The 23,092-nt window shown below is 40.3% G+C and overlaps 1 protein-coding gene across 1 annotated transcript in view; it reads right to left on the bottom strand.

The window, feature by feature from the left end:
* Positions 1–23,092, bottom strand: part of Anos1 (anosmin 1) — a gene marked incomplete at its 5' end in the record, with an annotated part of 200,453 nt that overhangs the window by 144,301 nt on the left and 33,060 nt on the right. Inside the window, 1 exon segment of the mRNA XM_013505608.1 lies at positions 11,103–11,150. Within this exon segment, the coding sequence (XP_013361062.1) occupies positions 11,103–11,150 (48 nt within the window).

Raw genomic sequence — 23,092 nt, forward strand, 5'->3', positions numbered from 1 at the left:
TTGGATGTAAAAAGGCAAAAATGCACAGGCCTCCCCCACACCATTCCCCAAGGAAAAGTTGCTGAACACACCCCCAAACGCCAAAGCATGAATCTTCACAGCTTAATAGTCTCGAAGCCATTGTGAAGTTTCTCTTGGGAAATGCAGGGCATTCATCTGCAACTGACCAAGTTCAACCTTTGGGCTGTGAGAACTCCAAGCCGCCCGGCCATCAAAAGCTGGACCTTCATAGGCGGGCGGAACCAAGAAACACCGCATCCCCAGGAAGAGCCCAGCTGCCCTTTCTTCCCCACAAGCTCCCGTCCCCGAAAAGTCTGCAGGAGGCTGGATCCAGGCACATCTGCAGCTGGGTGACTCTTCTAATATGACCTCCGCTTGCTTAGTGCCAGGCACACCCTAGTCCCAGCCTCTCTGTAAATCGAGCTCCCCTTTGGAAACTGCTGCAGAATCTGTCGCTTGCAATGCGTTAAAATGCAGGCGTTGAAAATGCCCCAGAGTTCCGTTTTTCTAACCACTAGCAAAGTGCTTCTATGAAACTCAGCATTTTCACCTAAGCTATCTCACATGTGAATATACACAGTGGCATGGACTGGACTGCTAAGCGTCAGCAAAGTAACTTCGCCACCCCGCCCCCCCATGTCTCGTGAGTGGCATCTCCATTGTAGTTAAAGAAGTTGAAACCCAGTTCATCAATATTTATCTCTCTACGCTTAAAACGTTCAACTTGGGCACCCGTAACCTCAGGCAGACTGAGAGAAGGTCCTTCATGGAAATCAATGTAAACATTTACTACTATTGACAATGGGGAGAAAAACAGAGGGAGGGAATGAAAAAGAAAGAAAGAAAGAAAGAAAGAAAGAAAGAAAGAAAGAAAGAAAGAAAGAAAGAAAGAAAGCCCTTACAAAGTGCACATTTAAGTCATTTTCCCCACACACACAAGTGAAAAATGAACTTGCTCACATTGGTAGTGGTGCTCTGAAAGGCCCCGGCCAAGAGAAGTTCTTTCTTTATTGTGCAGTTTTAAAGACTATTCTTTGACCTCCGCTATTTACGACTTGGGCTCTGGGAAGACAAGGCCAAACCCCCTTGGTTCCAGCAGCCCTCAGAAACAAAAGCTCTTCACCTTTGTTCAGTTTACCTCATTTCCCATCCCCTGAGCCTGCCCTGCGCCCCCAGCTTCCACGAACGGCTTCATTCTCTCTTCTCTGCCTCAACCAGTGGCCACCATGCCTCAGTTTACACGATGCTACAATGCGCCTTCCTCCCTGGTTGTTAGCCCACCGATCCTCACTTCCCAGCTGAGAGACCTCCGGCAGGAATAGAGATTTCTCACCACTTCATCTCATCTACCCATGAAATGCTGGATAAAAGAGGTGGTTCTTTTTGTTGGTACAGGGAACTGAACTTGCCAGGCAGGCACTGTGCCGCTGAGCTGTGTCCTTGGCCCCCTGGATAAGAGTTAGGGAACTGGAACAACTCACCTAACAGGTTCGGACCACAATAGGGCACCATGTCAGTTGTTTATTACCGGATGGGCTCCTGTATTTATTTGCCCCTGGGCTTTCTCACTCTCAAAAAGCATTCGAGATCATTTATAAGGCTCAGAATGACAGCTGGAGGGCAGGGCTTCAGGAGGTGAGAAAAATGAGACAAAGCGAAATAAAAGCCTGGAGGAAATAGACAGATAAATAAATGCAGTCATGAATAGGACAAGTTTCCCAAGTGAGGCAAAGGGAAATAAAAGCTGGGAGAAAATAGATAGATAAATACATACATAAATAAATAAATAAATGCAGCTAGGGATAAGACAAGTTTCCCAAACACATATGATCCATGGCAGTACACTCATTAAAGAGGGAGTATTTTATTTATTTTTTAGTTTTCCTAATGTGAGAAAATACCATTCCTTACACAACCCCCAGAATCTGTAGACTGAAAAAAAAAAAATCAGCCCATTTCCCAGGAAGGCACAATGAATACTGATTATGTGACGCAAATTACGTTTCCACTTAACAATGGCATAGAACAAGTCCTTCAGGTGACCCCCTGAGGGGCCACTTTACGTTGCACCAGCATAAACCCGGGAGAAACTGCTTCTCAAGGATGCCTAGGCAGTGAGGACCATGGTTCAGCTCCGTAATCTGGGCATTCACTGCAGCCCTTCTGGAAGGAAACATCCATCAGGCAGGTGTAACTATTGTTTCTGTCCAGCAGCTTTGCTATCACAAGGATACGACGAGTTTGACATTCTGTCTGCAAGTCCCAGTTGTGTAGTGGCTCTGTGGTCATCACACTCTAGGCTTTGCCGTTACTTCATCATCGGCATTTCTTAGCTAGCAAAACTGTGTTGGTTTTGGTGTTCACCATAACAGTAAAGATTCCAAAGAAGGTGTTTATCTGAATAAAACGGCAACTTTCCTTGTGAATCAGACATGCACCAGAGAAGGTACAAAGAAAGTAAGAAATGTTGAAATAGGCAAATTATTTCAGTTTGGGATCATTAGGCCATATCCAGGCAAGTTAAACAGCAAGAGAGGAAGCATGTTCGTCTAGCTAATAAAAGCAGAATTAAAGCTTAGATGTATTTTTCTGTGAGGACTACCCTTTAATGTCTATGGAGAAATAAAAAGTTTTCAAGGGAGATTATCCACAAACACAAAGTAGGTTTCCCACGACAAATTCTTGTTTGTGCTTGGGGCAAGCGGTAGACTCACTCCAAGGGTTCCACATGGGATAGAGTTAATATTCAGAGTGTGGAAAAGTGAACCCTGACCCATTTAAATGAAATGAGAGCTTTCACCCCAGTGGAGATGATTTTGACTACAACAGCATAGTGAGACCTCATGTTCAAGGCGCACAAATTCTGACCTACCCACCCATTAAAATCCAGTGCTGGTTCTTTCCTTAAACATGACAACGCCTACATTTCCACCAGGATTCGTGTGGTTTTTTTCTGTGTGTGATTGTTTGGGGGCTTTTGTTGCTGTTATTGTTCTTTGTTTTTTGGGGTTTTTTTCCCAGCAGCCCTACTAAGCTGCAGCATCTTCAAACAAGCAGCGCTCGTCCACACTGGGTAAGCCTTCTGATAAATACGTGACAACTGCAAAACATCTGTCTCACTGTAATCACCATGTCATGCAACTTGACTCAGATAGTTTTCATATATTCCAAACAGATTCCCTTTCCACAGCTAGCTTTGAGGGAACACTTGTCCAATTGTGAACCAAATGAGAGATTTTGTTGGCATCTCCTTTCATCAGACAGAGGGGAGTTATGAATAGTAAGAGATTAGGACAGAATAAGGGTAGAGATTACACAGCGTTGCTTCCCTTCCCAAACGTCTCCCCTTTGAAGTTTATGGCAGGTAAAAGAGTCTTTTACACCCATGAAATTGATGTGGAAAATCAGAAACACATTGACTTATTAACTTGTCACACACTGCCTTTAAATCTAAGTAAGAAACCATTCTTCGCCTTAAATAATATTGTGCTGCCTGCCTAACGGAGATGTTTGTAGGTTCTTTCAGCAGACAGACTAGTTTCCAAGCTAAAATTACCTGGAATGTGTCAGTTCCTGTAGGCTAAGGATCCCCCTCCCATCTGCACATTAGTATGTTCGCTGGGCCTTCTCAGCAGGAATGCAGAAAACACTTGATGGATGAAGAACGGTGGCCTGGAGAAGCCAATCCACGCTCAGGCTGTCTCTCCTGCCAGAGGTTCCGATTAGAACTGTGAGCTGGCTTTGCAGGGAGCTTAGACAGCAGCAGACCCCCTAACTGTTGGAAGCATTAACTGCTCCACGCACCGGCAATATCACTAAAAGGCATTCTGCCAGAAGGCTTCAGCAGTTACTTTCTCAAATCTCAAGACTATTTCTAGGCCATCTGGAAAATGGGAATTTGAGATTACTTGAAATTTTTTTTTATTTATTTAGTTATCCTACCTGGAAGTTCTTTGGAGGAAAGGGTGTGTTCACATTCTCTCACAGTTTTCTCTTCTTTCTTTTACTCTTTCTATTTCTGACTTCGTGCCTGAGATAATACTCATCTTGATGCTGCTGTAGAGTGATACTGGTTGTAGCACTTGTCGATAATGTCATGCATCTAACTCTAATTTAGCCTGCTGGTTATTTCAAAGTCAACTGCTTAAAATACCCTTTACCTTTTGATAAGCACAAAAGCGCAAGGTTAACGTAAAGGTCACTGGACTACTTAATATCGTGGGTTTGTTTTTCAGGTCACAGTGCTGTTAGACAAATTTATACTTAACCTTCCTTACTAATTACACTAATATAATATTGAATTGATGTGTTTTTTTTTCTAGACAAAACTACATGAAAAATCACATGCCCCCCAAAATATCTTTTTGTATGCATCCCACACAAATTCTTAACTCCACTCCTGGCTTAAGGAAATAATAGAATATTCCTCTTCTGATATTGTCATATCATCTTTATTTTCTCCTAGGAAATAAGGACATGACCTTAATTTGCAGAAGTAATAATGTTGGAATCCAACCTAAAAGGGAACTTGTTGTATCCCACTTGAGAAGTTTGCTACTGGGAACCAGCTTTTTGAATGACTGAAACCCACACATCTCCTGACAGCCAAGGGTGGCTTTAACTATGAAATAGCTCGAACAACTGTGAAATAGCTCAGAAAAGAGACCAGCATTTTGGACAAGAGATTGCACACTGAATTTGCAAATTTATCATTTATAAAGTCAAGGGAGTGCCTGGGGGTGCAGCCCAGTGGTAGAGTGCTTACCTTGCAACCACAGCATCACAAAAATAGTAAAAAAATAAAAAAGCAAAGCCAAGGAATACTGTATGACTAAGTATTACAATAGGAATGAAGAGGATAACACACCTCAAAATTTGATCCATGCTTTATTAGAATGGCAAACAAATATTCATCTTGGGTTACTGGGCATGTGGACACACAGTACATTTCTGTGTATGCCTACATTTTCTTTTTGCTTCTAATTCATGCTTTCCTTGGGCTTTGTATATTTAGAGTCATTACCACATAAGTCATGGAAGGCATCTAGTACAAAGCAAAACCTTCAACAGTCCAATTCAGTTATGCTGCAGGGGTTTGACCCTCCTGCAGTACATCTCACAGATGTCAAATGAATCCATCCAGATGTTCATACAAGCAAAACCAATCTTCCTCACCTCTAAATTTTCCCCAGGATAAACCTGAAGAATGACAAAGAGTTTGAAGTCATAACCCTTATAAGAACCGAACTCCCACTGAGATCAAAGCAGCACACCAAAGGACCAAGATTAGGCCCTAAATACTTGCATTTCAATGCACAAACTCAAAACCACATGGTAACAGAAGCCACGTGAGTCTGGTGTCAAACCCAGGGGGAAGAAGGAGGAGCATTTCTGCTCTTGGAGGATGAGGGAGTGTCACATGGGTGCCACTGTCACAGTGGAGATTGAGACAGGTAACTGTGAGCCTAATGTTAAAGTTTTAAAGTAAAAACATGATTCTCATGTCTGTACAACAGGTACATGTGTCAAAGACTTGATTAAATTCATGAAAACTGTTGCAGCTTTTGTGTAAAAGTCCCCCCAAAGCCTCGTGTAGTCACAGGTGAGGGCTTTTTCAGAGGTGGTTGGATCTAGAGTGTGTGATGCTGGGATTGATTCATGATGGGGCACAAGGATTAAGGGTGTGAGTGCTACTAGACCTAAGGGCAGGTAGCCCGGATAAGATATAAGGACAGAAAGTAGCTAGCCACTTGTTATGCCTCTGCCTGCCATAAGTTTTTTTCCTCTGTGATGCCCCTCTGCCATTCCACCCTGCCTTGGAGTCAGCCAGCTATGAACTCAAACCTCTACAAACTGTGAATTAAGTAAACCCTTCCTCCTTTAATTTTGGGTGTCAGGTATTTTGTTGCAGCAATAAGAAAAATAACTAAGACAAAAAATGGATGTAAAAAATGTAATATGCTACATTTGGGTCAAAGGAGAAATCCAGTAGACAATAGATAGACAGATAGGTAGATAGATAGATAGATAGACAGATAGGTAGAAGATAGATAGATAGATAGATAGATAGATAGGTAGAAGATAGATAGACAAATAGATAGATAGATGATAGACAGAGAAAGATAGATGATATAGATAGATAATAGATAGATATATAGATAGATGGATAGATAGATAGATAGACAGACAGATAGATAGATAGACAGACAGACAGGTGCTGTGATGGATAGATGGATGAGTAGATGGATGGATGGATAGAAAGGAAAGAATTAGGAAAAAAGAAAGAGAAATAAGGGAGGGAGGGAGGGAGGAAGGAAGGAAGGAAGGAAGGAAGGAAGGAAGGAAGGAAGGAAGGAAGGAAGGAAGAATTAGACAACAAAAGGTACAGATGAAAGATAGCAGGTGATAAAAAGATATGCATCAGATACATCAATAGGTGATAGACAGATAAGAGACATTGACAGATGATAGATGAATGCAGGTGCTGTGTAGATTATGATTAGTTGCAACATAGCCTATTCATGGAGGAAGTATCAATTGCATTTTCACTGGACAAAATTTGAAAGAGAAATTCAATGGACAGATTGCTGATAGACAGACACAGACAGTAACAGAGGCAGAAACACAGAGATATTTAGTGATAGTTGCACAGATAGAAGACAGAAAGACGACTAGAGCAAAGTCATCCTCTAGGATACCCCGTGTTCCAAGAGAGCCGCTGGAACCCCTGGCACTGGTATATATTCTAAGCAGCAGAAAAGAGAAAGTAAAGATAAAAGAAATGTGTTTGCTAACTAGATCTCTTTCTTTTAAAGAGGCATCTCAAAAACCCTTTGCAATAATTGTATATTGCATTTGTGGGCTAGAAGTTGGTTCAAAGGCCACATTTTGCAGCAAGGGAGCTTGTGGAAACATAGATGGGTCACTCAACGTGGCAACACACTCAGGTGAGGAATTGGGTTTTAGTGAGTAGTGTAGCTACGTTTAGTTAGTAGGGAAGAGGAGAGACTGGATTCAGAGGCCAAGAGCAAACTATCTCACCTATGACAAAAGGTAGATGATGAGGATTTAAGTTCCGATATGCAGTGAGCCCCTAACATGGGGTGACAAATACCATGTGCTCAGCAAACTTGACACTGATTTTCTTTCATAGGATAGGAGCGCAATCTTAATTTCTTGCATCACCCTGAGATGTGTACGCTAGGATTTCTCAGACTTGGCACATTGCCTTTTAAAGCCAGGTGGGGTTTTCTCCTGTGCACCACGGGTAGTTTACGAGTAACTTTCCCTTCTGCTCACTAAATGTCAGGAGCTTCCACTCACGGCAACCAAAAATTTCTCCAGCCACAGGCAAATGCTTCTTCAGGAAAGAAATGCCCACTGTAGGCAACAAGCTGCCTTGAGCAGAGCAGGATACTAAGTTGCCCTTTAGGATCGATGGTTCAGTGAGGCAGGGGTGAAAACCTTTGAGAATGCGATGGTATGGCAGGCCTCGTGGCTCAGCTGGTCAGAGCGCCTGTCTAGTAAATGAGAATGTGGCGCTGATTCCCCTGTGTGAAATCCAGCACACAGAAAAGCGCAGATTTTCCCACAGAATAACAAGTAACCATGGCAAGTCGCATAGGTAAAAAATGGATTATACTTTGTTGGCTTTTTTCTCAACATTGCTTGCCATTAGAGAAATGTCGATTAAAACCACACCGAGATTCCATCTCACACCAGAAAAAATAGCAAGCATCAAGAAATCAAATAATAACAACTACAGAGAGGGTGGGGGTGGGGGCTTTCTACATTTTTGGTGGGAATGTAAAGGAATACAGCCATTATGGAAGTCAGTATGGAGATTCCTCAAAAAACTAGGAGCAGAAATTCCATTTGGCCCAGCCAATTCCCTTCTAAGTATCTTCTCAAAAGAGATAGAGCCATCATTACAGTCATCCGTGCATACCCGTGTTTATAGCAGCACAACACACTAGCTAATCTTGGCAGCAACATAGATACCCAAGAACAGATGCAAGGATAAGGAAAATGTGGTATGTACATGCTATGGAGTACTTTTCTGCCATACTGTGGGAGAAATTTCAGTCATTTGTAGGAAAACGGATGTAACTTGAAACTACAATGTTAGGTGAAAAAAAATCAGACACACAAGCTTAAATATCACATGGTTCCTCTTATATAAGAAACCCTCAATGAAGTTGCACAGATTACCAGATGTAAGAACGCAAGATTGATCAAACAATTAAAGAGAATGAAAAAAATTTAAAAATATTAGAAACAATACAGAGCTTCACCAAACAAGATGGTAGGAATTCAGCAATGGTTGTTATACTGTGTATTTATTGTCTTCAGATTAGTTGTTCAGATTACCAGATATAAGCATGCAACATTGGTCAAAAATTTTAAGCGTTAACTGTTCAGTAAACCAGTAGACATCAGCAGTATAATTATCCCAGCTACCCTTGTATATACATATTTTTATCTTTGTTGTTATTTTGTTAATTTTTTTCTCCTTAAAATTAAAAAAAAAGAAACCCTAATTATATACAGAGAGCAAAATAAAAAATAGATAATAGGAAGTGGGGAAAGGGAATTTTCCCAAATGAGAGAGGGGTGAAGAGATGAAGGGAGAGGAGAGATGGGGGTGAATACAGGGATTAAGATGTGTTACGTACAGGCCCCAACTCCACACAAGAACTGTAAACATTACGTACTGCTAATACCTACTAATAAATTTTTTTTAAAAGAAAAGATAAAGAACAAAGTATTTAAAGTTGTTTATCCACTGGCAACCTACTGCTGGAACAGCAACTTAAACGTTAGCATGTCCCAACTGACTCGCTCAGTAATCCCAGGACTACCGTCAGTACACTCGTGTCTCAGTTTCCCTGTCCATGACATGGAATTGCCATCACCCACCATGATCCTCCTCGATCTAAGAACTAAGAGGAAAAACTTACACAGTGCTTCATGAACCCCCAGTGGCACGCACACTGTCAATCTGTAACACGTCTACGGTTGCAATGGTCTTCAAAGGCGAGAGCTTCGTTAACATATGAGATGCCTGTCCAAGGGTTCCCAAGGATCCCCAATAAAACACAACTCTTAAATTTATGTTAGCCTTATAATGTATTTCAAAATATCTGATGGAGTGAGCCTTGACCTGTCGATGGATACTTGCTTTCGGGCAACACAGAATTGATTGCTTTTCTTATGAAATTCAAAGGCTCGGTTCAGCCATCATCATTCCATTGCAAAATATGGTTTAACAATCTATGATCCCAGGGATGCAATTTTCTTTCCTTGCAATGTTTAAAAATAACACAAATGAACCTCTCTTTTCACGTTACCTTCAAGTCTGTCAAAAAGAATTAATTTCTGGGTGGGCTAAGGAGAAAATTGGTGTAAAGAAAAACAATACTGATATAACAAATTATCATTCATGTAATACCCAACTATACAAATGGAACCAAAACAATACAATGCTCACGAAATTTGGTCAACCTCATGCAGGGTGTGCATAGTGCACGTGTGCAATATGAATATACATTTGAAAATATATATGTGTGAAATCTACCAATTTCAAAACTTCATCTGACAAAATTTACTCACAATTCAAGTTGAAAAATCAATATATTAGCTATGAGAAAAATGTCTTGTCAAACCACCGTTTAGCCTTTTATATAAAAAAGTAAAAGGATCAGAAACCAGGAATCTCATGTTTCCTCTAGATTCATGGGATAAGAATGTGGTGCAGTGATTAGAGCATTTGTGTGGCATGTGTGACACCCTGGGTTCAATTCCCAGCGGTACAAAAAAGACTAAGTTGGGCTGGGGATTTAGCTCAGCGGCAAAGCGCCTGCCTGGCAAGCTCAAGGTCGTGAGTTCGGTTCCCGGTACTGGAGAAAAACCAAAAACCCAAAAAAAAAAAAAGACTAAGTTTATGTTCGACAAATAATTTCATAGTCACTCACAAATACTGTACAGTTTTTAAATAACATGTGTTTATTGAATGGCACAAAGTAAACATAATTGTAGGCATGCATCATTATAAGCAAAGCTTTTGATTTAGGAATATTATTCTGCAATCATTTACTTCGAGATAATGCATCAAAAAGATGTCTAAAACTAATATTCTTCAAAATATATTTCAGTAGGATGTATTGTGTATTTCCCAAATGAAGCTTTGGTTGTGAAATAATGCTCAATTTTAGTCTTAAAATAATATCAATGAGGTAGAACCTTGCAAATGATGCTATGATCTAAAAGTTGCTCTAATTATTCTTAGCAGGGTTTGTGAACTTTATTCATATGTATAGTGTATTATACAGTGGATAAAGTACAGACACATTATCCTCTCTCTGTGTGTGTGTGTGTGTGTTTAAAATTGTGATGTTTTGGAACTGTGTAAGCAAGCATATGAGTGAGTATAATGACAAAGTTTAGAGTGTGTGTATGTGTATAGCAAGGAATACTAAAAACATAAAAGAGATTGCTTAAAGAATACAGTTATTTTGCCACCAATTCCTATAAACCAAGCAAACAACATACAAAACAATTTAGGTATATGTACAACCCATTAAATATTCTGGCCTAACTGGAAGACATTTCTCCTTTTAAAAAATTAAAAGTTACAGAATAAAGAGAAAATAAGGTAGTACACAGAAGTATGGATATATGTATCTTCACTGCAGTGCAGGAGTCTATCCAACAGATAAAATATAATACAATTATTTACATGCTTTTTTCCAATGTATATTTTTCTTCTGTCTCAGTCTCTTCACTCTCTATCTCTCTCTGACTCTCTCTCTGTCTCTCTGTCTCTGTCTCTCTCTGTCTCTGTCTCTCTCTCTCTAAGACAGGGTCTCACTATGCAGGCCTCAAGCTCATGGTGAAGCCCTTGCCTCAGCTTCCCAAATGCTAGGATTATAGGTGTGCACCACCATACCCAAAGTGTTCTCTTGATATTGTTGTACAGTTAAATAAAATATAACCACTAGCAGAAACTGGGTATGTGTGAATTTCTCTACCGTCTTTGCAATTTCTTGTGAACCTACAACCCAAAATGTTTAACCATTTTAACATAGTTGTAAAAGGCATACCTTAGAACACTGCTTATGATTCTGGCACCAAACCAGGGAACCATTGTTCTGAAGAAAGAAAAAAAAAAGAAACATCAGTCCATTCAATAATTCTCTAGCTAAAATCCACACACATGTACTTAATTTTTAAAATATTTGCATAACAAAAGACAATCTTGCAAGGCTGGTGTGTTTCTCTCTTCCTAGAAAAGAAAAACTTTTCTAATGTACACCCTATTTGTCACTGACCTCATGATAGAAACAAAGATGTAACATTTTAATAAAGATTCCATGCTGGAAAAGGGAAAAAGGTCTGAGCCAACATTCACAGCATTCAGTGCTGAGCAGTGAAAGGCAGACCTGCAGGAAAATGAGCTCTAGAAATTTACTCCATAGTAAGAAGACTTGGTAAATTTGTAAGATGAGCATCTTGGAAGATTTATGATCTCAACCAATTTTCAACAACAAGAGTCTGAGGTTGGGTGTCAGACCCCAAGCAACAAACCTTCTTCTCCTTCACTGGAGTATGCTACTTCCATGTTTCATCTTACCAGTCAGTAGACATGCATAACAGCAATACGGCATGCATCAGGTCATTGGGATGACCAGACCAGAAAGAGCTAGTTGTGTTACATTTCGCTACGGGGAATCTTTTTGAGGTGTCAGTGGATGATTTTGACATCATATGAATAACATAGAGTGTATGACAGATATATGTACAAAAACCACTTAGCGTGGGTTAACCTTCACTCAAACACTAGGAAGATAATTTATTGACCTGAACATTAGAATCTCTACTTGGTAACAAACATGTTCCACCCACATAATATTTTGAACATGGTATTTCCTTTGGTTGTGATATTTGAAGTCAGATTGTACTAGCTTGGGTGCTCAAGAAAGCTGGTAGACACCATTGCCCAATCTGGAAGACACCATGACCCTCAGTTCTCTGAAGTTCAAGGTCAGAAATGAGAAAAATTGGCCTGTTTTCTATGTTAGAATCTCTAAATTTTTAACTTGCAGATCCATCTGTAAAGAGTAGTACAGCAGCGTTTGCAGTTATGAAAAAAGACAGCTGAGCTATGACACAGCTTTCAAAAATATTTTTATAAGCAGGTTTATTGAAGTATAATTCCCATACCATAAAATCCACTCACTGAAACCATGTCATTCAATGACCTTAGTATACTAACCAGGCTGTGAAATCAGCATCACTGTCTAATGTTAGAACATTTCCATCAGCCTGGAAAGAAACCTGTATCATTTGAAATCACTCTCCACTTCTCTCCACCCCCATGTCCTTGGAACCCACCAAACTGTCTCTGCGATTTACCTATTCTGAACATCTCACTTACATGGAATCAAGCAACACATAGGCTTTTACTTCTGGCCCCTTTCAATGCAAACAATGTCTTTCGTTATGCTCAATGGGACAGCACTTTGTTCCTTCCGTATTTAATAGATATTCATTTATATTATCAGATTCCTATGTAGGCAGACACCATATTTTGCTCACTCTCCCTCTCAACAATGTGTCTTAATATATTCTTTGCCCAATAATATAATTTTAGTTATACAATTCCCAATATTTCTAAATAGATCTCAGCTGTGTAAGATTAGAAAACTTTCTCCTACAGCTAAGCTTCACTGGGATAAAAGATCTGAGTCCTACAATGATACTTTAGCTATTCACACTCTTTCTAACCTTTTCAGCTTCAATTCCAAGTAATTCATACAAATACCTAGAATTTTAACCAAAATAGATTTGGCTTACCTATCTTGCTAGAGTTCCACACACCCTCACATTGTCCCTTTATCTGTCTATTTGTCTGTCTGTCTATCGATTGATCTATTCATTGCTCAGACAAATGAGGACTGAATCTGGGGTAATATATGATTTTGGGAAGGCTTTTGATCCAGGAAATAATTTGACTGAGCAGAGACCAAAGCGGGACACGTTGTGGACATGGTGTAATTACCACAAAATGAAGTGTTAGCGGTAAGGAGGCCAGAAGGAAAACACACTGTACACTTCGGTATTTTAGGAAGGGAGCCACTGGGTTGGTGGTGCACAGGAAATTCATAATGATGGCCAGCAGGCCAAGGAGTGGTCATAAATGGGGTAAGCAGAACCAAAAGCAGGGCTGGCCACTAAAAAGCACAATACACAGAAGCTCAGGGCAAGGTCAGGAAGAGCTACAAGATGCCTGAATTCAATATTTCACCTGCAAAGGGTCTATGAGGTTTGTTTATTTTTTTAACTTGTTATTTTTATTGTGATTTCTCCATTATAAAACACAAAATTTAAAACACAGAAAAGTAGAAATGTGTATCAAATCTGACCATTTAGCTAGAGTCACTGTTCATCTCATGGTGTTCTTCATGTGCTGGTTGCTTCGTTTAATAAAAATAGGACTTGAGACCTCCAGTGCAGTATTAGGCTTTAGGGATGCCAAGGTGAGCTCATCCAACACTTTGTGAATCTCCCCAGTTTACCCTGACTGGAGTTGGTTCCTGCCAGATCTTGCAAGAGCCACATCCATGCAGACAGATGCCAGCCCCAACACGAGCCACATTCACTGCTCAGGAGTGGAAGCAGAGAAGCCCCTCCTAGAGGCCTAATGGGGGGACCTGCACTTCCAGACTGGCTGAGGCAAGTTTCTGAAGATCTTTTCCACCAGCCCTGGTCTGCAAACCTTCAGCCTATAGGCATCCGGCCAATGAGTCTTTCTCCCAGTGCTAAAGATTTCAATGTGGGTCCACATTCTATTTCCTTCCCTTCTGGATATTCCTTTCCTGAGAAGATGGACATGATCTCATCTGTAGATGAATCTATCTCTCTGAGTGGGCTGTCAACTACATCTACACTTGTAGCACTGTTCTGGAGAGATTTCTCGTACCATCTGTTGCCCTATGATACATATTCTTTTACCTAAGTCTTAGATTTCATTCCCAACTAGAATGCCATAGAGATGCCTTCTTATTATTATTATCTCTGCCTATCTATGTCATTCTACCAATAGAGGAGCTCTTGGTCCTCCTAGAGATGGCATCCATCTAAGGCCATTCAAGGGTAAGTGTGTAGGATGGGGCATGCAGCTCACAGGTACAGCATGTGTTTAGCATGTGGAGAACCGGTTGGAACACTGCCTGGATGCGCTTGTGTTCACAGGTGTGTCCATGCATGTGCGCACGTGCACACACACACACACACACACACACACACAGTATATATGGCAACTAACAGTTGCACTAAAATTATTGGCTGACAAAATAGTACTGGTGGGGCAATATGCCTTTGACATTTATTTACTTATCTACTAACTTTTTATTTATGTACATATTTATTTAGGGATGGATTCTCACTATGTTAAGCAGGCTAGTCTCAAACTCCTGGTCTCACGTGATCTTCCTGCCTCCGTCACCGGAGAAGCTGAGACTGCAGCCTCTGTGCCTGACTCTGTCTTTCACTATTATTGCTACAATTATTCTATTGGCCACATTTATGAGACAGGTATCATCTGCCTTGGTATTTTGTACACTCACCCTACACAACACTGCTAACTAGTTCCAGAAGGTTCATCTGCCCATTTAACAGTCCAGAAGCTCAAAAGAAAAACAAATACAAGTAAAATATCCAGAAAGTTGAAGCCAGTGACCAAGCTCAGTGGTGAACAATACAATAAGCAACTCCACAGTTAAACAGGGAGGTGAGGTTGCCAAGTCTCTGAAGGACTGTCCAGATCCAGAATGTTAGAAGTGGTGAGTACTGATCCAGAAGGTTCAGAGACAAAGACCACCATAGCAAGAGAGGACAAACAAACTCCTGGGCCCGTAACTTGTACTTCATTAAAAGCATGATTTATGTTTCCTTCTGAAGCAGTTAGGATTTTAATAGTTACTTTTACTAAACAATAGTGACTCTTCACTTGGACCTATAGTTTTAGTTAAAACTGAAAAATTTCATTTTTTATCAATTTATTACCTTAAAATTTGGGGTCAGATGCCTGCTCAGCTCTGCATGTAGGTATGGTAATCATTTAGGACGTGCCTGTCTAAAAGCAGGTAGTACAGGTAGTACAATTTATATAGCCCATCTCACGCACTTTCAAGATTGAGAAAATCAAGACAAGACATTTGAGGGGCATTCAGCCAGCAACGGACACCCAGAAGTCTTGAGTCATTGTTCTAAACCTTGGATTCCAACAGAGCTTTCACAAGACTGGAACTGTCCCAAGCAGAGCTCAGGAAGACCAGATTGTCTCCACAAGCAATAAGGACTTCTCCAGAGCCATCTTGCAGAAGAAGATTTGACATACCCATTTGAGATACCTATCTCGCAGACTGCCCTGTGAGATGTCAAGGAACTCCCCTGGGCTGAGCTGAGGTTTCTCCTCTTTAGGGGCCCTGCCCCAGACCCTGTCTAGTGACAGCTTTGCTGTCCATGTTCATGAAGCAGCAGATCAGATGGATGAGATGGACAGGAGAATTTAGAAAGAGAGCAGGTAAATAGGTAGAAAACAGATTACAGAGGATTTTGACTTATCTCTAAAAATGCTTTATTTATTCAGCAAATGTCAGAGTTAATTTTTTTAAAACAGAATGAGAATAATAAGAACTCCTGTACATGGCACACCTTAACTTCTTCTGTCCCTTTTGACTGAAGAATGACAAAATTTCCACAAAAGAATTCATCAAAAATTGCCTTCACCTCCTGGTCTTCACTTTCCAAATGCAAACCCTCTGCCCTGTTCTATGCTGGCTTTCTTCCCTTCTGGAAACCCCATATTTCATATCCCATTGGCTCACACACACACATACATATCAACAACATCAACATCAGCATCAACAACATCAACATCAACATCAATATCAACATCAACAACATCAACAAACATCAACAACATCAACATCAACATAAGAAAATCAATAACCTCAGAACATGTCTATTCATCTGCTTAACTTTTACTGAGAAATCACACCACTACATTACCTCAGTCAAGGCATTTCAATTTAAGCCAAATTTTCTATTAATCATACAAATGAAAAGCTCTGTCATTGCAAAGAAATATTTGGGGCAATTGCAAGCCAGCATGAAAGATTATTATGATTAGGATTTTTTGTTACTAGTAAAGGCATTGTGTCACAGAATGCTTAGGAAGATTAAAAAAGCTAATCCGTGCACAGTATTAAGCAAAAGCTTAATACGTGCACAGTATTAAGCAATCCCGTTGACACGGGATTAGATGTCAAAAAAAAATGCATTGTGATTACTACTGTGGTTTGGTTATTTTCCATTTATTAACTTTAGGGGGTAGATGAATGATCCCAAACTCAAAATCTCCCAGCTCTAATGGATAGCACTCATCCTAGACTAACTGATTCAATCTTATTAGTGAGATTCAGAAGTATATGTATCTATCTGCAGTGCTGGGATGGAATGCCGGGCCTGGCTAGGCAAGCCCTCCCTACCCCTGAGCTGGAACCCTTGGAGGAAGGATTCGTGAGGTGCCTCTCACATTTTTCTCCCAGGTTGATAGCATATTTGTCAATACGACAAATGGGCAACGATGTAGCATATTGCTTTCATTTGTTGTGATTAGTCATTCATAAGGCGAACAGTCTGCATTTTTTACCATTCTCACACTGGAGTATTTACCATTTTCTTGCCAATTATAGCATCTACTAGTACCAATTACTTTTAACAGTCACCAACTTCCCCTCTACATTATTCGTCTTTTAAATATATTTCATGGAGATTTTATTACAGAAACTTTTCCTACATACACACACTATGCATGAACATGTATAGTTTCCCCAGAAATGTACCTCTCCTTTCTTTTTAGATTGTGGGTTTCCTGTTTTTATTTTTAACAATGGACCCCATGCCAAGATTTTGCAGCTGTTCTGCACTTTTGTAGTCATCCATCAGCATTTAGAAAGCCGCTTATCTCTACAAAGGATATCTAAAAGCCATGCTTAATTAATGACACTGGGGAGGTCGGTAAACCCCCTCCCCCACCTGGCCACTCTGCTGCAGCCAGGTGTGCACATTAGTGGCACTGTCACCATCTACCTGTGCAGATGGTTACTTGTAATGCTCTTTGAACGGAAGAGCAATGGAAAATTCCAGGAATCCAGCACCTTTCAACACCGCACCCCAGGGGAAGTTTTTCCACAGATTATAATAGCCTTCACCAGCTAAGCCACTTGACAACAAAAATAAAATAGAGTATTTGCAATAAAGTCTCATCCTGGCTTAAGGCCAGCAAAGATAAAGCGACGAAGTACCTTAGGCTAGAAAGAGGTTTGTCTCTAGCGTCATTAGTGTAACCTCCGGGTAAGATCAGACAGTGGGGACTTTCATAATTATATAAAGATTACATCCTGCATTTTATTGCTCTAACCAGATCAAACATGAATGTGCATGGAGCCAACTTTCAAAGAGTTTACATAAGTTCAATCAAATGTACCCAGCCACAATTTGAATGACATTTTCCGTCTCTCTATTTCTAGCCTTTTGATTTTTTCCTTAAAGAAAAATAATTCTTCAAAAGCATAAAGAAAACAACTCAATCACTCGAAGGCAACCCACATAGGAAGGATAAAGATAAATGAAAACTAGTTATTTAGATACCAACACTAGAGAGACAATTATAAAAGATCATACGCATTTGCTTTAGTATAACCAGGTGTTGGTTCAGAACAGCGAATATCGCCCTGCACGGATAGAAACACAGCATTAACATACTGTCCAGGCACAGGACAGAATATTTGAAACAAACATCCTAGAAAAACTCACAGCAGAATTTTACCACTCAAGTCAAAGGAACTATAAATAATTACCTGTGATTAAAACATGTGATGATTATTTAAGAAAAAAAATTTAAATCTTATTACAGTTAAAGACACATTGCCATGAACCTCGCTCAAATACTCCAACTTGCTTTTACCAAACTTAGCACCTTATTTTTGCCTCTTTTTGAAGCAGTTCTGCAATTCCTCTTTCATGTGTGTATTTAGTTGCACTGTTGTAGCTGCCTCAGTGGCTGGAGGGAATTTAAAATGCTGCCCTTTCACGGTCTCTTTGACTTTGGGGAAGAGACAGAAGGCACATACTGCCAGGTGCAGTGAATAAGGTTGGTGGAGACACAATGTCATCTTCTTACAGTCCTGCTTTTCCATGGGATACAACTCAGCACCGGCATTCCCTGTATTTTTTTTCTCACATTTAGCAAAGATACTCAGGAAGGTGGCCTTCCAGAACTGCTTCAGAAAGTTGCAAGAAAAATGGGTTAAGGGTATCTGAAGAAGGAGAGAGTGGTTTGAGGGGGATTCATAGAAAAGTGTCTCTTACTGTGGCACATTTTTAACTTTAAATACTCGCCATTTTTGTAGATCACCCCTTGAGTCTCTTAAAAGAAAAGAAATACAACTTAAAAATTCATTATAATCCAAATTTTGGAACCATGGTATAGTGCAAAAGATTTAAGTTATTTTTATGAGGTTATTCTTTACTTCTGTCAATGTACCCAAGCAGACATAGTGGTACACTCCTGTGCTCCAATTTGCTTGGGAGGCTGAGGCAGGAGGATCAAGAGTTCAAGGACAGCATGATGGCCATACAGTGAGCCTCTGTCTCAATAAAATAAAACAAAACCATATTGCAGAAGTTTTTCCAGTATTCTACACAAGCAGCTAATAGAGGAGGAAGCTGGGAGAATAACATTGACAGCATTTCTTCTCATAGCTTTATATATTTTCAAAATCAGTCTTTGCTTGTGATCCTCTAAACCATGTATTCCACTCAAAACATTTCTTAGGGACTGCAAATGCAGTGGAAGAAAGAACCAATCTGAAGGCGCTATGCACTGTATGAATTCAACTCTGACGTTCTGCAAAAGGCAGAACTACAGAGACAGTAAAAACACCAGGGGTTGCCGGGGCTTGGGCCTGAGAGGGAGGAGGAGGTGGACTGCGAAGCAGAGAGAATTTTTGCTATAGCGCAACTACTCTATGTACACAGTGACAGATAGGGGTCATCACACAGCTGTCCAATCTTATAGATCATACAACTCCAAGGATGAACCTTGATGCCAACTGTGGACTCCTCTGGGCCTTCCTGTCAATGTTGCTGTGAATCTAAAAAAAAAACAAAGTCCTTTGGAAAGAGGGGAAAGCTTGACACAGTAGCACACACCTGTAATCCCAGCTACTCAGGAGACTGAGGCAGGAGGATCACAAGTTCAAGACCAAGCTGGACAATTTAGCAAGATCCTGTCTTAAAATTTAAAAATCAATCTCTGCCAACCCTCCCTGTTCCTTCTTATCACATCCTGCACACCCCTTCCCAAGCACTTGCAAGGTGGAAATTATTTGTGGTATTTTTAGCTGATGGTCACCTGTCCCCCAGCCCCACCCAAACCTGCAGATACCTTTGACACAGCGTTCATTTACACCTCTTGCTGGTCCTTGGATCTGTCAAACCAGGCAGGGTGCCTACCTCTGAGAGAATGATCTCAACAAATACTATTAATTGAAGATGTGGTAGAGTTAAAGTGGTCATACAAGGGAACTAATTTAAGCTTTCATCATTGGGTCGGAGGAGCGTGGAAAGAATACAATAAACATATTGAACCAAATTTTCACCTTCTGTAGCTATAGTTTTAGAAAGCAATTCATAGGTGGGCAGGGCAGTGCACACCTGAAATCTCAGCCCCTCAGAAGGCTGAGGCCAGAATCTTATAAGTACCAGGCCAGCAGGGGCAACTTAGTCAAACTCTTTCTCAAAACTGAAAAAATTTTAAAGGGTGTGGATATGGTTCTGCCCTGAATTTAATACCCAGTACTACCAAAGGAAAAAAAAAAAAAAAAAAAAACATGATTTTTTCCTGTAGAGAAAATGTCCAAGAGCTTCAGCAAAATAACAGTAACAAAAAGGAACAAAACTTGCATTCAGAAATAATCATACTAATTATCTTTTTATAGGGTATACATGACTAAAATCATCTAGAGAAAATTTACAGGACTGTAACGGCCAGAATACAACATACAGAAGAACACCACAACTTGTGAACATTTTACCATTGATTTGACAAAGAATAATCTAAGGATTCGTATATGTGGGAAATTAGGGCACACGTTTTGCAGTATTTACTGTGCCTATCTGAATACTAAAGTTCATCCTGCCTCTAGAAAAATTGGTGGCCTCTCTTTAAACATCTAGAGGGAGTCCAAACTTTAGGCTCTGAGAGGATCTGCTGACCACTCATCGTTCTTCCTGTGCTGGGAACTCAGATATGTAAGTGCTAGAGTATATCTGGAATTTAGTACGATTTGAGGTTCACATGTTGGAACATGTAATACTCAACATCACAAAATCGAGGGGTGAGGCCTCATAATGGTATTAGTTGTTTTATCAGAAGAGGGAGGGAGGCCTGAGCTATCAAACTACTGCCTCTCAGTGGGACACCCTCAGCTCTGTCATGATGCACTGTGCTATTGAACTTCCATCCCCAGAACTACAAGCCGAATAAACTTCATTTCTCTCTTAATCATCTGGTCCCCAGGATCTTGTTATAGCAACTGAAAACAGACTAAATTGGCACTAAAATGTATATCTTAATATATTTATTTACTTTTGATGTGTTTATTTATAACTTATATTTAGTGTTTTATAGTATATCTGGAATTTGCACAGAATTTATATTTTCTGGCAAGGCACAACCTCTCCCTAAAGTCTTACAAAACCCTGGATGACTGCAGGATGAAATCAGTGCCTTATGCCTCAGTAAATGCAACTTTGAGCAGGTTTAGATGGAGGAGTAAATATAATAACTGACATTTAGCAATAACATATATTACAAAATAGGGGAAGCATGAGGAGTCAGGTACCTACAATAAACTGAACAACCAAGGCATTGTTCATGGGAAACCTTAACAAATAAATGCCTATAAAACTTTCATTCTCCTCACAGCCTTCCTGGGAAAGACAAGGAACGGTGCAGATGAATTCAGATATCAAAACAAGCATGCCCAGACATTTCTCTGCAGTGTGTAACTTTCCTCCTAAGTTGTGTGTGAATTCTTCTAAACCCAGGCACTTCTCCCCTCTACCACTTCTACTTCCCACCTTCTGCTCCAAAGATGCCCAGAGCTGTCCACAAGCAAGGTGGAATTTACCGGACCACACCTTCTTCTATCTCTGACCTTCAGGTGACACTTTCCTAAAGTAGTGTTAATAATTTGTCACCAAGGATTGTTGAGAAAGTTAAAATGGGGAGTGGACAAAGGAAATCATAGTAGGAAGAAAGTGGATGGAGAGAAACAGAAAAATCAAGAAATCTCAGGTTAAGTAACATATTCAGTCTCTGGGCATAAACATGAGGCCTAAAAATTCCTTTACAATTTAATATAGGGATACATTTTATCTGGGTATGGTGGCATACGACTGTAACCCCAACTACTCAGGAGGCTTAGGTAGGAAGATAGCAGGTTTAAGGTCAGCCAAAGCAACTTAAAAACACCTGTCTCTGTCTTTAAACAAAATTTTAAAAGGGCTACGGGTGTAGCTCAGTGGTTGAGTGCATGCCCGGTGTTCACAAGGGCCAGGTTTCAATTCCTGGCCCAAAAAAGAGAAAAGAAAATGAACACAGCAACTTTCCTGTGCTGTTAAGATCATTCTAGCCCAACCATGCAGGAAGCCATGGCCCCAAAAAGCACATCAGCAACTGAGGGCTGAGAGTCAGTGGACCCTCTGACAGGGGTCTACCTACTTGTGGGGTATTTTCTGATGTAAGGATGCTGTGCTTGATGATCAAGCTTGTGCTCAGGCTTTATGACAGTCTCTAGGACTGTCCAGCCTGAGGTCTGGGGTCTTCTCTAACACCTGACTCTGCCCACGCTACCCTCCATTTCTGATGAAGCACAGATGGAAATCAGGTAGCAGTGAAAGTGCAGTGGGTTCCAGAAACGAGGCTCATGACCATGATTATCAGGTCTACCCCATGCACATGTGGGAGCCTATTGATGTCTTTGAATATAGGACATGTCCTATTAGCAACTCCAGGCAGAATATTACATGAAGAGCTAATCTGATTAGCTGTGACATGGAGACATGTCTTACAGCTGAAGGTGACACAATCTTAGCTGTTCATGGCAGGAAACGCTTCACACCTGTGGACTCTGTCTGAGTGCTGCATGTTCCCACATGTCATAAACAGAGTCGTGATGAGTTTAACAGCCATTTAAAGTATAATTAAGCTGGGGCCAGGGATATATAGCTCAGCAACATGAGCACATCCTGGCCAAGTGCAAGGTACTGAGTTTGATACCTGGCACCAAAAATAAATAAATAAAATAAAATTAAGCTGATGAGAGTATGATGTAGCATTAACAAGAACAATGGTTATGAGCTCAGACTCACAAAGAATAGGGATGCGGAAAAACATTCTTTGGAGGACAAATGGAAATTTCTTTGTGTTCTTTGGTGAAATAACTTTCATATTTTCTTGCAAGTTATGTGCAAATCTTACAGGATTGATGCAAGGAATTTTCCTAAAAGGAGAAGAAGCTGCACTATAATTTTTTACTAATGTATGAATGAAAGGACTCATGCTTCTTCCAAAAAGAATGAAGGAAAAAGGAATGACCTGTGGTCCAGATGAATGATATCACCAACAATGGGACATTTGCATGAGCAAGTGTAACTTTATGAAAGACCATCGTTAAAACATATGTCATTCAGATTCCTAGATATGTACGAATTATCAAGGTTGAGTCAAGAAGATATCAAATTCCTGAACAACCCAATAGCAATTAATGAGATTAAAAGCGTGATTAAAAACCTACCGACAAAGCAAAGCCCAGGCCCTGATGGATTCACAGCAGAATTTTACAAGAAATTCAGACAAGATTTAATACCAACACTCCTCAGACTGTTCAATGAAATTGAGAAGGAAGCAGTTCTCCCTAACTCATTTCTGGAGGCAAGCATCATACTGATACCAAAA

Source organism: Chinchilla lanigera, unplaced genomic scaffold, assembly GCF_000276665.1.
Source record: "Chinchilla lanigera isolate Chin_1 unplaced genomic scaffold, ChiLan1.0 scaffold00098, whole genome shotgun sequence".
Classification (NCBI taxonomy): Eukaryota; Metazoa; Chordata; class Mammalia; order Rodentia; family Chinchillidae; genus Chinchilla; species Chinchilla lanigera.